Consider the following 18,304-nt stretch of genomic DNA (forward strand, 5'->3'; position numbering starts at 1 on the left):
ACCTTTGATGGTAGCATGAATTTGTATGCTTGAAGCACTTATGTCATGTTTTTATTAATATCCTACTCCAACTGACCCCTCAGGCAGCTAACTGGGGCTTGCTTAACTTCCAAAGGCAAGTATAACACTAGTCCATAGGGTTGCCGAAACATCATTTTCTTAGAAGCAGCAGATAAGACAGTGTTGCCAGATGGCCTGATTATAGCATCTACTATCTTTCTTGCATTTGGTTTCTACTGAAACAGCGACAGTGTGACTAAGGTGCTATCCCTTGGTTGGGCTCCCAGTAATCAATATTGCACAAAGTGTTAACTTGCCTGAAATTTGTTGATTAACGACCACAGGAGAAAGGTGGCTAACAGTGTATTTCAGGCTACATATGTGCCCCCTGGTTTCACGTGGGGATCGATGTTGGTATGGGGTGCCTGACTAGCATTCAGAGTGCCCTGTTTTCTACAAATGGCTCCCTATTGGCTATTGATGATTGGCTATGTGGGATGATGGCACACGTGCCTAAATACCACTTTAGAGAAGAGTCAACTCATCACATCACATTACGGGGATTGATGGATCCACTCTTTCCTGAATAGCCGAGGATGTTCACAGGGAGGATTCAAAGGGCAGTCTTTTCTGGAGGTATATTTCTGTCATTGTGTAGCCCAGATCGGAATTAAAATCTGAGTCAAGTTTCCTCAACAGTAGTTTGGAACTTCTGTCTTTGAGAACTACCGATGGTTCCAGTATTATACACCTGCATGCCTTTCTGACGCACCCTTCTAACATTTTACAAGGGTGCTTTTTCAATTCTATATTTGCTGGAAATGTCTGAGGAAAGACCTCAAATGCATGAGAGAATGATAAAGGTGTGTACATATTCAACACATAGATGAAATGGGGAAATTCTTACTTTAGAGCAGATACTTAAAAAACCTCAAAAAGGTTTCAAAGCTTCTGCTCATGGATGGAGAAAGCCTACTGACGGGAACCAGCCATCGCACTGACTGCCTCTGGCAATGAACAGTCCACTGCAGTGATCAAACCTTCTAACCTAGGAGGATGGGTCTGATTAAAGTCAAAGTTAAGTTTGGGAAAAAAATGGTCTCTCTCACTCAGGGAAAGACAAATATTTTAAAGATATGTGATTCATACAGTAAATATTAGTACTCAGTTGAGCTACAAAATGGCTTCCAAATGGTCTACAGCTGTTTGAAATAAAGTGCAAAGTTGGCCAGATGGGGATTTAAAAATCATAATACATCATTTATCATTTTCCCCAGCTCATCCAAACACTTTCGAATCCATCCTGCCCTAACTTAGTTATATGCTGCGGTTTGTTATTCTAAGAAAGCTACCATATCCTATCTAAGGATTGCATCTCAGTGGTTAAACTAAAACATATATAATGTCTAAACTAAAACATACGTAGATAGACATCAAATAGCAATTCTACAGAATCCATATCCTGTTCATGTAATCTAGTGATTCACTGAATCATTTTTGAAATGCTCTAAATACCAGCAGTACACATGTTTTTACAGGCTAATTATCCCTAATTGAAATCAGCAGTTCAATATCAGCGACTATAATATACGCAAATAGAAAAAAAATTCTAATACAATCTGTCATTTTACTTTTTACTTTCTGCTCTTTTCCCAAACAATCCATCCAACTCATACAAAAAAGCAAACTCTTATAAATACCATTTAATTCCTTCTTCCTTCCTTCTTTTCTGCTCAGGCTCTTAGCTAATCTCTAGTCATAGTTTATTTAAACTAAGCCTTTACAATAATAATAAGAAAAAAATATATAATTCTTCCAATTTTGTATTCTTTTCAAACACTATAAAAAATCAAAAGGCATTTTTTTGGATATTGACTTCAAATGCAGTTTTCTTACCCCACGACAAGTTCATATTTATAGAAAATGCTCAGAAATACAGTTATGTATTAGAACTAACAATTTAACCACAATTCCCTGCCATATCCTTTAGAAATTAATGTTTGTAGCTTCTTTCAATGCTGTTATTATTTAGGACAGTTAGAGAAAGTACATCTGTATTTTATATAGAACTCAGACCTCAAATGCAGTTAAATTTCCATCTCGTGTAACTTGCTCAGCATTTTCTTAAGCATTCCAGAACTCAAAGAACTTTAAAAAGCAGTATTCAGAGGACTGAAAATATTATACAATGTGAGAAAAGTCTAGCTATTGATTCTTTTTGGGAACATCTGAATCCACCTAAAAGGCCTACATAATAATGGTGTGACCTGTTTCTGGAATGGTAGGTATCAGAAGGAAGCTCCTTTTCTGGGAAAAAAAAGAAAAGAAAAAAAAAAGGGGCTACAAAATATATTTGTTCATTTATTCAATGAGAATGACTGGGGCAAATATGATGTTGTTCAATTACATTTAACAGTACATTGAGTGTCTAATATGTGCCTGCTGTAGTGTGAGGCACTGAATCTATAGATTGAAAAATGGCATTAAAAATATGCCATTATTATGTGCATTTTTTGTGTTAAGCATGTTATACATATTGTCTTTAATTCTTTCAACAAGAATGTTTCAATGGTATTTATAATCCCCATTTCACAAATAAGAAAACAGGCTAGAATGGGTAGTCATTTTACCCAATACCTTACAGCAAGCATGGCAGACCCATGGTGTGAATCAAATTGATCTGGTACAAAATTCTACTTTTGTTTACTCAGTGGCTCCTCCTAGTGGCGAGACAACTTCCTTGATGCCTCTCTCAGACGCAGCTGCAGGGGCCTGATCTCTTTTCTACAGTGGAAGTCCTAGCGCACAGAGCAGTTCTTGGTACATAGTAGGTGCTCAGGAATTATTTATGATTGAGCCTACAGTCCCTAGTCTCAGCCTTTTTTTTCCTTCTGTGAGTAATTATCAGCATAATAAGTCCTGGTAAAAAAGTACTAAACTGCATCTTCCACATCAATGGAAATAGAGGATTTGATACACAGATATACAGCCCACCCACCCCAAACATTTTTACCAATAGTACGTAAATTGAATGAGTATTTTGTTCAATTTTTCTCCCTACCAACGTCATGGAAACTTTCAAGTGAAATGTTTGCTCCCTGTAAATGAGCATAGGGTATTTCTCTATGTGTACATGTATGTTTATGCGGCATGCAATAATCCCACTTATGTACCAACCATTATATGGGCACATACATACCTGCATCTTAGAAGTAAAATATGCTCACCATTTCATGTAATTTTAATCGCTCAGTTTCAAATTTTTATGAACTTTTCTTACATTCTACAGTTTATAAAATGAACAATTGTTTCATGTGTCCTTTATTCCTAGTTTTTAAAAAAATTGGGGAAAATGCATAATGTTTATAAGGAAATGGCCAAGGTAAACAGGTGTGAATGTTATATAGTGCAACAGGATTTTAGTTAACCTAAAGTATTGTTGACATCAAATCCAAATTTTACCCTAAGATAAGGGGGGAAAAAAGAAAACCCCGGCAGCACTTAAGGAGTGGGTGTTTGAGCACCAATGAGGAGTAAATGATTTGATTCCGTGGGCTCGGCGGATTTGTCAGCTGCCTCATAAGTATAATTCTGGCTCTTCATATCCCTGCTGCTTCTAATTTAGCAGGACAGGCTCATAATTGAAGCAAATTAACTATTTACACTTGCCACTTGCACCAGGGGAAGGGGACAGAGCAGCGGGAAAGAATGAGCGGGAAATTACATTCTTCCACTTGTGTCAGATCTCCCCTTATATAAACACATTAACAGTAATTTCATGAGGCGTCAAACATAGGAATAAATACTGAGGGGTAAAATAATGAGGTGTTGCTATTGAGCCGAACTGCTACGGCGAATATCCTTGGATATGAATTATGCATCCTGAAAGAAGGCATATGTTACAGTATTCAGACAGTTCCCTGCAAGCGCTCTCTGCTCATTAGGTCTGGATCTCAAGGTAAATCCGCTCCCCTCTTCCATCCACGGCATCACTAGCATTTACAAAAATACACTCCCTGGGCCCCGTGGGCTGTGGTTTCTCTCCTGACTACATCAAACTCCAAACAGGCCTTCCACTCCGTTTTTAGCCTAACAGCATGTTTATTTAGTTCTTTGGCTGGAGCTTTAAAGCCATTTAATGTAATGTAAACAAGAACATTTTGTTTGTAATTTGCTAAACGTATTACAGCCCGACTGTGTCTCCAATTAGGAACTTAAGGTTCATTTAGCCATTTACATCTGGTTCTGATTTAAGGTGACTTTCCTTTTCCACTTAAGAGCTGACTTTCCCTGGCTAAAAAAGGACCCAAGAACCCTTTATAGCTCTTTGGACCAACCCCTTTCTGCTTCGAAGCTGGACAGACCCTTTTGCGTTTAGAAGGGCTTGAGTTGTCCTCTGTTGTCGCTGTGGACCCAGATCCTAGGCCTCGATGACTAGAATCAGAGAATCCAGAGATAATGGAGATAAACAGGAAATTTAGCTGGAACCTCATAAAAAAGACGTTGAGGATCGCTGAAACTCCCAGGAGGACTAATACAAAGGGCGTGATGTTGTTACATTATTAATTTTCTCCCTCTGTAGTTGCAGGCAGTGAGAGACGAGCAGCAAAGACCAACATCACAGCGCTACTTATATTTTATTTCCCGTTCTCCATCTGTTGCCTTTTAAACAACTTAGTATGCTTCTGAAATGGGCTCTCCATTGTCTTACGATTCATTAGCATTTAAAACCTCGGGTTGGGATCCCAGACACACTTCTGCTCCCACTGCACATTCAGCCCATCTTCCAGGGTGTGAGGCTGCTCAGTGGCTTGGGCAGGGATGAGTCACGAGGGAGGTTCTGTGCTCCTGGAGGATTTTTATCGCTTCTTTCAGCTTTCCTTTGATTTTTCTTCTTTGAGAGATTTTTCACAGAAGCCCAAGTCCGTATAGTTTCTCACTCACCATAGAGTCTGCAAAGAAAGATCTGCCCTCTGCAGTGGCTTCTGAATCCCGCCTACACTCCACAGCGAGGAAGCATGTGATGTAAACACACAGCAGCCCTGTTAGTCATGTTCCCTCCGGCTGGGAAGGAAACATTCACTTGTTATCTCACTAATAGCTGTTTTTCCTTAAATATTGTCATTTTCTGAGCCCCTAATAAGTCATCAATAATTTTGTCCATTTTTCCCAGTTTGTGTTTATCTTTGTGGCTGTCCCTAATTGTGGGCTATTATGACAATGGGATTTTTGAACAATTGTGGCTCGTGAAATCCTAGCCTTCTACTTGAACCAGCTGCCTACACAATGCCAGTCGCATCACATGGGGCTGTTCCGTAACATGCACATTTGCCCTAAATTTTGAAGTTTAATGGCCTGCCTCTCATCTGCTCTAGCAACATTCCTTTAAAACTGCATAGCAGTATGTGTGTTCCCCAATTTGAATCTTAAATGAGAGTAAAGTACAATTAATTTAAGTCTGAAACAGAGATACTACATTATGTTGGCACAATGAGTCAACATAAAGGGAAAGAACAGGTGGTAATACACCATAATAACACTTTTGGATATTTTGCTGAAATTCTCTTGATGCTCAAATGTACATTCTAGGAGGGCATGTTCGCTTTGCTGGCAACTCTTGCAAACTGTTAGAGAAGGGCTGCCATGTAGCAGCAGAGCAGTGGCTCGTCAAGGCAATATGCTCCCTTTTGTAAGCACAGCATCTCATTTCATTTATTGGACCATCTCTCTGCTTGTCCCTGGGATGGGCCTGCATTCATAAACCATACTTTTTTTAAACCACTGGATTTTGATCATGAAATTGCTTTATAATACCCAATGAGTTATATAGGGTCAACTATTATTTAATTTCATCCTTTACTTATAAAACGAATTCTCCAAAAAACCCTCAACTGTTTCCACTGAGAACCCAAAATTACTTATTAAATTTGAAATAAAATTCAGAAGACAAAGAGAAAACCATTTTGTCATTGTGTGTATACAATTAAAAAGGCTCAGCTCATAATTGTGACCACACCTCTATTAGAAAGTCTCAAATTTGAACAGCAGAATGGAGGGCTGAGAGTAATTTCCCTTTTAAAAAAATTGATTTGAGAGAGAAAGGAAGAGAGAGAGATAGGGATAGAAACATTGATGAGAGAGAAACATCAACATGGGTTGGCTGCCTCCTGCACACCCCCCACCTGGGACCGAGCCTGCAACCTGGGTATGAGCCCTGACCAGGAATTGAACCAGTGACCTCTTGGTGCATGGGTTGATGGTCAACCACTGAGCAACACCGGCCAGGCAGGAGTAATTTCCCTTTTAATATGATAGTCAAGAATAGTAACTCATGTTCTTTGGGTCTGTAAATACCTCATATCAAGCGATTTTCGACCGGTGTGCCCCAAGAGGCAAATGGGTGTGCTGCAAGAATTTTTAAAACATGCAACACCTTAGGATTCAGTCAGGGGCACTGACCACTCTCCTTTAGATTGTCAAGTAAAAAAGGGACAACTGACACAACAATAGCCGTTTGGTATGAATGAATCAAAATTATATCTTTTTTTTTTTTGTCAGATTGTCCTGCAGAATTTTAGTAATTAGTTTATGTGTGCCATGAGATGAAAAAGGTTGATAATTGCTGCCTTGTATGGTTAGATAAAAAGAAAGTGAAATGTTATCTTAATGTTCCCCTCTTGCTATAATAAAAATACCAGGCCCTGTTGTAATAGAATTAGTAGTTAAACCCTACATATTTATATTTGCTGCCTGAGGAACTACCTAACTCTCATCATAAGAACATAAATCCTTAAAGGTCTAACCACTATGCTGTACACCTGAAACTAATATAATATTGAATGTCAACTGTAATTGAAAAATAAAAAAAAAGAACATTATTCTTTTCCACCAGAAACATGGATACAAGTACTGGCTTTTCATATTGCTAGTATGAAGGACCAATCATGAGTTAGGGAAGGCCTGTATAGACCTCCCTCTGCCTTTTAAAACCACTGGTCTTCTGGTGAAGTTCCTCTAGTGAAGGTAAGAAATAATTAGGAAAACATACCTGGGGTCAGAAGGACAGATAAGGAACAGTCAGATGGCTGATAGCACAGGCAACTGATGTTTCTTGAAATACGACTTTGACAAAGTAGAAGCTAAGGGAGCACCGATGAGCCTTGAAAAAGCACTCTCTGCTCAGTTGCTGAGTCAGGGGTGGGGGAAGAGAGGCTCAGTCTCAGAGGGGGAAGCATGTATGTCATCTGATGAACTGGAGCTGCTGCACATAATCCTTAGGGAAGGCAATCACTTTCTGGATGTCTCCTATGGGAAATTTTATCTCACAGAACAAGAGTTGATAGCACTGAAGCCTGGTGCCTATCCAAGAATACACACAGGGGTTATCAAAGCAGAGAGAAAGGTATGTCCTGGAGTGTGGCATCATGGGTGGTGCAGGGAGACATTATGATCACAAAATCCAGAGAACAAAGGTGGGGTTGGGATTCCTGGCCCATGTGCACTGTTTCTCATTTACGATGTTCTAGTGGGTGGAGGAATGAAGTCACTGCACAGTTTCACCGTGGAAGGCCAATATCAATTGGGAGTCACACCTCAGCTCTGGGACTGTGAGAGCAAATTGATCTGAGTTAGGATAGAAACCAGTTCTAAAATCCTGAAACAGCTATATTAGGTTTTTGATAGAATCACAAAACACAGTGTCAACTACTCTCTTATTAGTGAAATGGGTATTTTAATTGAGCATGCAGAGAAGGCTTCAGGGGCGTGTTTTCCATCTTAGCAAAAGATGATAGCCCTAGGAAGCCATTCTCCAGGGCTGGAAATCCTGAGAAGGGCAAAAGAAAATATATAGAGCTTTCCAATATATAGAGCTTTTAAAAACAGCTTTAGCTTATAGCAAAAGCGGGTTGGAGAAAAGTGGGGAGGTAGGTTCTATGTTTCCTTAGTAACTGGTTTTATCATTACAACTGTAATTGATTTTAAAGAGTTTGTTAGAAAATAATTGTAAGTTGAGTGATAAGTTCTAGTCACAGTAATTCTTTGTACCAACCATATAACCTTGGACAAATGATTCAACAGGATAGGAACTCTGTCTTGTTCTCTGCTATATCCCCAGTATCTAGAACAGTGCCTTCAGCACATAGTAAATGCGCAACAAATATCTGCTGAATAAATAAGTGAAAGAATTTAACTATCTGGCCACATTTCCTAATCTGCAAAATTTATATTAAAGTATGTACAAGTACTGAGCAGAACAAATGAGATAGATCATGCGATAGTGTTCTTAAAAGTATAAAACGCTATATACACCATAAATGTTGATATATATTCACAATATATAGGTACTTCTGGATGTATACAGGTTTGAGATTTTCTGTTTTTTTACATACTTCCCTGGACCTGATGAAGAAAGGTAAATGTCTCTATCAAGAATCAAATAGGAACTAATACATCGTTAATGCAGTTCAGTAGTCTGTAACAGCTAAAGCTGCATCACATAATCCTTTCAATAACTATACTTTAATGATAATGCTTATCTAATTTTTTCTTTGTGACAGTGAAATTCTAGGTGGGTTCCTCAGTCACATCATGGCAATCCACAAGAGCAGAAAATAAGCAGGCATCTGGTCCCATTTGACACAGCATAGAACTATGGTGTATGTGGGATATTCAACACTCCTTGGTAGTCTTTAGGAATGGCTAAGGGTAGAAACCCTTAAACCTGAGCTTCATTTAGCAAAGAGCAAAGGGAGTTTTGGTGACAAAAGAGTTAATAGTAAGTGCTGAAAAGAGGTGTGGACAGTTTTCAAAATACTTTTAATATTTTTTTAGTCTTTATGATCACATTGGCAACATTAAGGAATGATGTAATTCTGGCTGGGATGTGTAAAAGTCCTTCCAAAAGTAACTTCACTATGTAAACTTTGAAACAAAGGACTAACATGCGATTTATAGAGGAGCAACAAAGGAGAAAGAAATCCTGCAAAAGGAAAAGACTCCTCAAGCCTCATTCTGATGGGCCACATTCTCAGCCTTAGTTCTAGCAGCTCAAGAACCTGCCCAACGTCCTCAGAAGCCATTTCTTTGGGTTGCATACACTTTCTCAAATCATGGCGAGTCCCTCTCCGTTTTCCGTCTTACCTGTTTTTGCTCTTCTCCTAAGCCATCCCACATCGAAGCCACAATCTTAGAGACTTCACCGAAGGTAGCATTTGGATTTTGGCCCTTGATGGCAGCCTGAGTGTCACGAAAGAACAACGCATAGGCAGACACAGGCTTCTGGGGCTCATTAGGGTCCTTCTTCTTTTTCTTTTTGGGGGTTTTTGGTTTCTTCCCCATGTCAGAGGCAGGTCGCTTCTCTCCGCCATTGATCTGAAATAAAAATAAAATTTCAATTGTAGAGGAACTAAGAAAATTTGGAGATGAGTCATATTGTCGCTCTGCTTTGAGACTCACACAGACATACTCATCCGTACACATCACACAAACACAGCCATTCCAAAGAGACACTTCACTTTGTTGTTGCTGTGTTTCGGATAAAATGTCATATTTCCAGTAGTTTTCATGTTCATCCCTCTGCTGCCTAATTTATGTAGCCTAATATTATTGATTCTTTTAATAATATTATGATAGTATTAAATATTATCCTTAACTCTCTTAACATTTTCTTATTCAGGAACCTTAATGATGAGTTGCATTGTAACTAGGGAAGGTGCAAATTCCTCTTGTGGTAACCCTACTGTATGAACAACTTAACTTGTTTTCTTCTGAGTTTATCTGTTTCTTCCTAATTATGACTTTTAAACCATGGTGGGCAACATGCCCAATAAATAAAACTGAATGGCTTTTGATGTTGCACTTAGGTCTACAGAATTGATGCTTATGGTTTAGAGAATGGCATGGTCTGGACCACAGGTCAGTGATGTCCATCGGAACTTTCTGCAACGAAGGTAAACTTCTACAATCTGCCCAATTCAGTGTGGCAGCCACTAGCCACATGTAAATAATGAGCATTTGAAATGGCAGCTAACATGGATGAGACAAAATTTATAATTTTATTTAATTTTAATTGCTTTAAATTTAAATAGCTACATGTGGCTAGTGGCTACCATGCTGGTCAATAAAACATTGGAAACTAGATTCTAAAATCTTGAATCTAATATTTCTAGAACAACTTTATACTCAATTTGAGTATAAATATATAGATAATTTTAATTGTTATTCTGATATAAGTGGAAAAAATACACAATGTATTTAAAACATAGGCATTTGAATATTAACTTTGATCTGAACTAATTATATGTGATGCCACTTTATCCATCTCTATAGAATGAGAGATTTTGGCTAGGATTTCTTTCTAGGTCTAAAATTATATGAATCTACATGATTATCAAGTAGTGCTGTTTCTGCAGGAATCCTCTTTCCACATCCCTCTCCCACCTACATAAAGGTCCATGAACACTGTCTCCTGATGGAGTTGCTACTATCATGGGAGATTCTGCACCCTCACCTTCTATTGTTACTGCTGTTGCCTTTTCTTCTCTGCAAACATAATGTAATATATAGTTTACTCAGATAAATCTCTAGGCAAGGTAATTTGTGTAAAATAACTGCCACCATTGAAGAGGAACCATGACACCCTGATAAGCCAGTAGATATGACGTCAGAGGATCTATGCTCATGCCCTTCTTTACTATTTTTAGCTGTGCAGTCTTGGTCAAGTTATATAAGTTCTCTGGGTCCCTATTTCTCCTACTGCAAACCAGTTGCAGGACCATTTTGTGAGATGGTATATATATTATATGATCTTTAAAACTTTAAAATGATATTCAAATGTTAATTATGACATGGTAGAAACTTCAAAAAAATTCACTAAATGAATGGAAAGAAATGACCTTAAAACTAATTTGTGATGCCATATGGTCACAGTTTAAAAGATATGTCCAAGAATCAAAAACAAAAACAAAAAAGGCTGGAAAAAAACTAAGTGAATATTTGTCTTTAATGAGAGAGATATTTAAAAGATGATCATTTTTAAGTTGTCTACTGAAGTAAATCAACGTCCCCATGGAGACAGGATGCTCTGAACTGAGCTGAGAAGTTAACATAGATTAACACTAGAAGATAACTTCCCAGGATGGCGCTGAGAGGTAAGCCTGTGAAATGGTTGGTCCCATGCAAATCTATCAGAAGACTAGCATCTTGAGACTGAATTGATACTGGGCCAACTGGTGTGATAACTCTAAACTAAACATGTAGGCAAATATGACCTATAACAATGATTCTCAAATATGACTACACATTAGAATCATCTGGGAAACTTTTAAATAATACCCTGATGCCCAGGCTGACTTCACACTGATTAAATCAGAATGCCTAGGAGTAGGTGGCACTTTACTTCTCCAACTGGCATTTAAATGCTTAAGAGACAAACCAAACAAGCTAACTTCCCCTTTGCCCCAAGGATACATATAGGCATCTTTCTTCTCTTCACAGCCACCTCCTCAGTGTGGTTGTCTTTGCTGGCTGTACTCAGCCTCTGCAACTCGCTTCAACGTGCCTTCCCATCACTAAGCTCTCAATAAGGTCACAAAGGGCCACATTGCTAAATCCAATGGACTTTTTAGTCTTCCCCTGACTTAATTTCTCAGTGTGAGCACCTTCTCTTCCAAGGGTTCCATTTCCCTTCACAGCATATATCAAACTTGTAATTATACAATAATTTATGTAGTTAGATCTTTTCCTGTTCCATAGTGTAAGCATCGTGAGGGCAGGCCCACGTCTGGTTTTACTCACTAGCACTTATTTTATTTCCTGACACACACTAAGTGCTTAACATTTGTTCTACTGTAATTAAAATAATAACAAAATAATAATATAATTCACAGAATGCATAAATCAAAGCACAAATTGTTTCGAGCCTCACTAATTTACTTGAGTATGACAGTATGTGGGAAGACGGAAAACATGGATAGATTTTTAAAAAGTATTTGACATGTTAATAGTAATTTCTTGGGGTTATGAGGCTGATTCTTTATGATTTTCTTCTTTATATTTTTTATAATTTCCAAATTTTGTAAACAACCATTCCTATATTGATAACAATAGAATATCTATTAAGAAGAAAAATAAAGAGAAGTCAAGAAAGTCCACAATGAAGAAAATTAAAAGTGGAGTGATCCTGATATTGGAGGTCATATTTCATGAAGGAATGGGAATATTTAGAAATAGGAAATAAAATGTAGAGAAATGACTGTTTACCCATATGGAATATTACCTGGACTTGTTACAAAATTAATGATTGGACACAATGAAATCTCCATGATTGCAGATTATATTATTTTTGGAAAATAATCTAAAGTCAATCATAGAGATAAATTTCCTATGATTCAATGTAGATGTTCTTATTAAAATATTTCCCCAAATTATTTAATAGTTTCTCTCTTCCATTGTCCAAAATTGTGTTTGAGCTGCAGATCTCTATGCTCCTTTCCTTTTTAAATTGGCATTTGAACGGTGTGGTGTAAGTTTTAGGTCTCCTGGATGTGATGCCTGGCTGTAACAGAAAGGACATATTTGACAACATGGCCCTACATTCTAGGGATGATATGAGGAAGCAGGAACCTGTTACTGCCAGGAAGAAGCTCTAAGTAGCAAGTGTATGAAAACCACAACTTATCATTGAGAGATAATGCATAGCAACCCTATAATGTAGGAAACTAAACAATCCATGCAACCAATTAATTCGGTCCCTTGTCTGGAGGCTTTTCCTATGTTTCTGGCCTGTGTAGGTTTCAGCCAGACGCAGTCTTGCTCAGTCTGAGAGTTTCATTTAGTGGAAGCAAGCATTTCATGAAAATGTGACTGCCTCCATATTTTCAAGGCTCAGGAGTTACCATTTTTGCATTACGGAGCCTCACCCTGGAGCTTCAACTGCAGTTCTGATTGAGTACCCGAGAGGCACTAAGCTGTGAAGCTGGGGTGTCATCCCTTTCATGGCCAGACTACCAGCTAGCCAGAACATGACATCGCTTTGTTCCTTGCCGTGCCTGAAAGCAAGAGCATATTGATATTCTTTCCTTTGAAATACTCCTGTGAACCTCAGTTTGAATGATCTGCCACCTAAGAAAACTGACACCTGAGAGGACCGACTTAAAGAATACACATAAAATACTAATTTCTCAAGATCCACTGTTTTTCTTTCCTAACTGAACTAGATCACTAAAACTATATTCTTAGATTGTAATATTCTCACCACTTACAGAATTTCCCTCATAGAAATGAAATGTGATCTAAGACAATACCTTGACTTTCATCAAAGGCTGATATAAGAGGAAAAAACAAAAACTATGTATGAAAGATCTCTAGTTTTTAAAACATAAAATGTTCTTTGAAGGGACTCAATTATTTTATTGCTCAGTGTTCTTTGGGTAAAGACTTACTGGGTTTGTGCACTCTGCTTTCACTTTAGGATGAACTATAATGGAATGGAAACCCCCTGCTATGATTGGGTGTCTAATGTATTCAAGTGCAGAGGCTGTGCCATGAAGGGTAAGACTGTCTGCCACTTGACCACTGGACGTTACTTCCTGATCTGTGGGGGTCTTGTTTTTATTTTGCGTTTTTCTTTTGTTTGGGAGAATACAGGAGCAAGCTGCTGTTTTAGGTTCTGTACAGTGAACTTAGAATGTGTAAGGCCTACTTTCTGGAGATAATTCCATCACATATTTGAAAAACACATGGTCACTGTTCATATGCAAAGCCTCCTGGAAGAAAGAAATGTAGCTGTAATTTGGATCCACTTACATGCCAATAACGGATTGCAGAATGAAAGATACCTGGCTTTTTTGACCACTATTTGGCATGAACACAATGATGATGAAGATGATTATAGCAGAAAAATTAGCTAAATGGATTTGTAATATGTCCCTGGACCTTAATTTTGAGTGTTGTCTGGATCCTGAATTCTTACATAGATGGACGAAAGTATATAATTTTATGTCCTAATTTTCTAAGGGGCCTGACTTCTAAAGACCAGAGTAGCACTGTCTCATAGAATTTTCTGGAAAGATGGAAATGTTCTCTGCACTGTCTGAAAGGGTAGCCACTAGCCACATGTGGATATAGAGCACATTTGGCTAGTGCAGCAGATGCACTAATTTTTAAATTTATTTAATTTTAATTAGTTATATTTAAATGTACACAGGCATACATGACTTGTGGCTACTGTGTTGGACAGTATGGCATTGTGTATTGGGCATTGTTTTAGAGTACAATATTTATAAAGCTACTAAGGTAGCTTTAACTCTCAAGAGTGGAGAGTTAAATTTAATTCCAACATCATAATCTTTATATTGAGGAAAAAAACATGAAATGCAAACATATAAACTCCCCACGATGACAAGCACATTGAAAGTAAGGACCAAGTCCCATGAATCTTTCCATCCTCACAGCATCACTATGGTCATACATGCGATGGACCATCACACATTTCTACTCCTTTATTCTATAGCACCGGGCAAAGGCTTAGAATTACAAAGTGAAGGACACATAAAAGTTTTATGAACATCATAGCAGCTAAGAACATGGTTGGGTTGAGGCTCTAACTCTAATCCTGATCACCCACAGACTTATTTCACAATTAAAGCATAGATAAATAAACACATATACCAATACATAAAAATATTACTCTCACATAAACTTTACACAGATGCCTGTGCTTTGGGTAACTTACTTGTAGACATAGATTTACTTCTAAAACCCATAGAGGTTCCTTAGGTTTCTGGGAATCCACCTCCTCTTATGTCTTACTGCTTAATTATAGTGGTGTATTTAACTTATTTATCACAAGAAAACAATAATTTTTCACTTTAAAAAAGCATGTGTTAATGGTGTTGCTTAGATAATACTTCCTAAGAATACAGAGTACGGGAGTTAAGGCTCTCAAGAAAAGAGAATCACTGCTATTGAAATGTCCCCGGAGAAGTTAGAAACGTCTATAAGCATATTTAAAATAAACTGCGGCAGTCCCACAGCCTGTAATGGAGCTGGGAGAGCTGTTTAATGCATACTATCTTGCAGTAATCGCTGTAGTTTAAAATAGATTTTAATCAAGCACCATCTGCATAATAGGCTGAACAAACAACATAGAACTCCACTTATAACTCTTATCATAGAAAGTAAATATTATAAAATCTTCACCATAGAAACAGGGCATATCATAGGACTTTCTGTGATGGTACTGTTTCTGTCAGTGAAACATTTTGTTACTTAAATCCATTCTCTCTCTCTCTTTTTTTCCCTAAACTATGTCATCTAAAATCCCCTTATGAGAATAATTTCAAATAAGCATGGAAAGTAAGTCATCTAGTTACTGTGAAATCAGCAAGGCTGTAATACTTCTTTCATTTTACAATCCGGTTTATTATTATCATTAATAAAAACAGTACATTCAATGACTCAAAACATCAATTATAGAAAAACGTATGTGAGATGCTATACTTTTGAAATGATTCACAAGTGTGGGGCATTGTATTTGTATCATAGCTGATACAACAAATTCATTTTTAAAGATCCTTGATTCTGCCAAACATAGATGATTATTATTTTAGGATGAGTTTAGCAAAGACACTCAGCAATCAAATAAACAGCAAAAGTATAACATTTCCAATATGAAAATGGAAAATTATGAAATGTGCAAAATAAAAACAATCTTAAAGAAGGTAAGAAAGAAAAAAAGAAACATAGGACATATGTGGGACAAATAGAAAACATACTTAAATGGAGAAATAAACCCAAATATTTAATACTTAAGTTAATGTAATGTAAATGAAGTCAGTTTCATTTAAAAGTAAAGATTATCTAACCATATGCTATTTACAAGAGACACATACAAAACTTAAGGGTATTTTAAGCAGAAAAGTTGAAAGTAAAAGGATGGAAAAATATAAATTGTGATTCTTAGCCCATAATTTCCTTAGGGAAAAAACTGTGCTAAAAATATACTTGTAATTCCAGAGACTTCGTGTCTTAAAGTGTCTACTGTATTACAAGTGCTGGATTACAGGCTTCGAACCACAAGCTACCCAAGGTTATATGTCTTTGATGTTTTACTGTATGTCTAGTTTATGACTTTGGGCTGTCAACACAGCTCCATAGCAGTCAGAACCATGGGTAGTGTTTATAAGGTGATAATTTATTTTACTAATGTATTTACAATATTTCTCTGTCAAAACAAACTTACTTCATTTAATTGTTCAATTAGATAAACTGGAATTAATATGTAATTGCTTAAGAGAGCATAAAGTGTTAAGAGGGAAGCTTTCAAGGCTTCTTTTTCTGGTGTGAGAGTAAATATTCTTTTTTTAATTCTCTTGTTAGAAATGACTTAATGATCCTTTTGACTTAACACTATTTCACGTTTAAATGGAACTGTTTCAATATAACACTCCATATAAATCCCGCTTACATATACAGGGGAAAATCCCAGTTTAATCTTTAACTGTGATGAAGAATGCTTGAGCATTTTTGTCAGAGGATTTTTTTAGCCATTTAATGAATATAATACATGGATAAAGAAGATTTTGCATTAGAATGAAGGTGGAGAACAGCATGTAGAGTTGAAATGGATGGGTGGGTGTATATTCTTGAGATGGAAAATACACATAAACTAAACATGAACTTGAGAATATTTGTATAGACAAAAAGCTATTTTGATGAGGACATTCTTGAAAAATTCATCGCTAAACCTTCCCACATCACTCATTCAAGAATATGACACTGTAGAATATAGGTTCTACCATATAATGCTACACAATCATTAATAGTGAGCTACAAATCATTTTGAGATGTGGATGTTGAGTGGTTGGATAGGGCACTCACTGGAAAACTCTCATACCAGCGTAGAAGCTCATAAAATACAAATTCATGCCTTAGCAAAATTATAGAAAATGAAATGACAGAATCTGTGAATGTTAATTTCAGGAATTTCTGGTTTCTACTTAGACTTCTATTAATTTAGGTTGAAGAGTATGGAAAATGTTATGTAAGTAAGAATAATCCTGCATAAACTTTACTGTCAGAAGATGCTCCTAATTTTACGTTAATTTTTTGAAATTGTAGCAATGAGTACTTAAAAATATATAGTCCGGATGTACAAATAGAGAGAGAAACATCGATGTGAGAGAGAAACATCAGTTGGTTGCCTCCTGTACGTGCCCTGGCCTGGAGTTGAATCTGCAACCTTTTGGTGTGTGGGATGACACTCCAACCATCTAAGCCACCTGGCCAGGGCAAGTAGAATATATTTTTCTCCCTGTAGTATAGTATATATCACGTATGTTTAAGAAATCAACTTGAATCATCCAGGCATAATCCAATATCTAAATTACTGGCCACAAATTCTTGATATGCATATTCCAGGTCCAGGTACTCGTTGGCTGTTGAATACTGTTAGAATAATACACATTTTCTTAAGAAAATTATGTTAGAGTTTGATAAAGGAGATGGTTGGGAATGTGGGCTCTGGATTGCTTGGTTTGTTTATCAAAGGTGTGCTCACAGGGGTATCATTCACTATCTCCAGGAATTAGCTAGCCCTGGGAGGGGCAGTCTTTCCAAAATTAAGGTTCCCCCCCAAAATGTCAGAGCATTAATAATAAATATTACAGCCTTGTAATATATAAATAATAAATATTACATAAATAATATATAATATATAATAAATATTACAGCCTTGTATTTGTTATGGGGCTAAATAAATTTATGAGTCACTATTTATCTGGATCTTTAAAAAATTAGTGTATATTAACAATAATATACACTAGATCAGAATCCCACAGTGCTGCCTTTGGTAACATGTTGACAAGTTTCATTTCCCCAAAACAAAATTCTTGCAAAAGTGAAAAGAAATCTGAGGGCTGGCACAAGTGACAATTCATTAGTAATATTTGAAAAAAGAGAAGGAACTAGAAGTACACATGTAAATGGGAGTGTATTTTGTAGTAACTAGGCACAAGAGTCCTTCTCACTCGGACAAATCTGAAAGATGCTCGGCTGAGAAGCAAGAGATAATTTTGGTTTTTGAGTGAGAATGCACTTTGTTTTGGTGAAGTCATTTGAAAAAGATGCCTTGAATACCTTAAAGAATTCTGCAGCTAATTTTTCAATCTAAGGACATTTAAAGACGAATCTTTCTATACAGATAACTTAATGTGACAAAGACAGACAGACAGATAGTCAAACAAACATAGTGGCATGGGGTTAACAATGAACTGTGCAGGCTTTTCCTTTGGAAGGGAGTTAT

At 37.0% G+C, this 18,304-nt stretch overlaps 1 protein-coding gene across 1 annotated transcript in view; it reads right to left on the bottom strand.

The window, feature by feature from the left end:
• The window catches only part of TOX (thymocyte selection associated high mobility group box), a 271,796-nt gene that overhangs the window by 24,225 nt on the left and 229,267 nt on the right, over window positions 1–18,304 (bottom strand). The window contains exon 5 of the mRNA XM_081117403.1: window positions 9,142–9,372. Within this exon, the coding sequence (XP_080973529.1) occupies window positions 9,142–9,372 (231 nt within the window). The remainder of the gene's footprint in view (window positions 1–9,141; window positions 9,373–18,304) is intronic.

The sequence above is a fragment of the Miniopterus schreibersii genome (genome assembly GCF_964146895.1).
Source record: "Miniopterus schreibersii genome assembly, chromosome: 17".
Taxonomy (NCBI): Eukaryota; Metazoa; Chordata; class Mammalia; order Chiroptera; family Miniopteridae; genus Miniopterus; species Miniopterus schreibersii.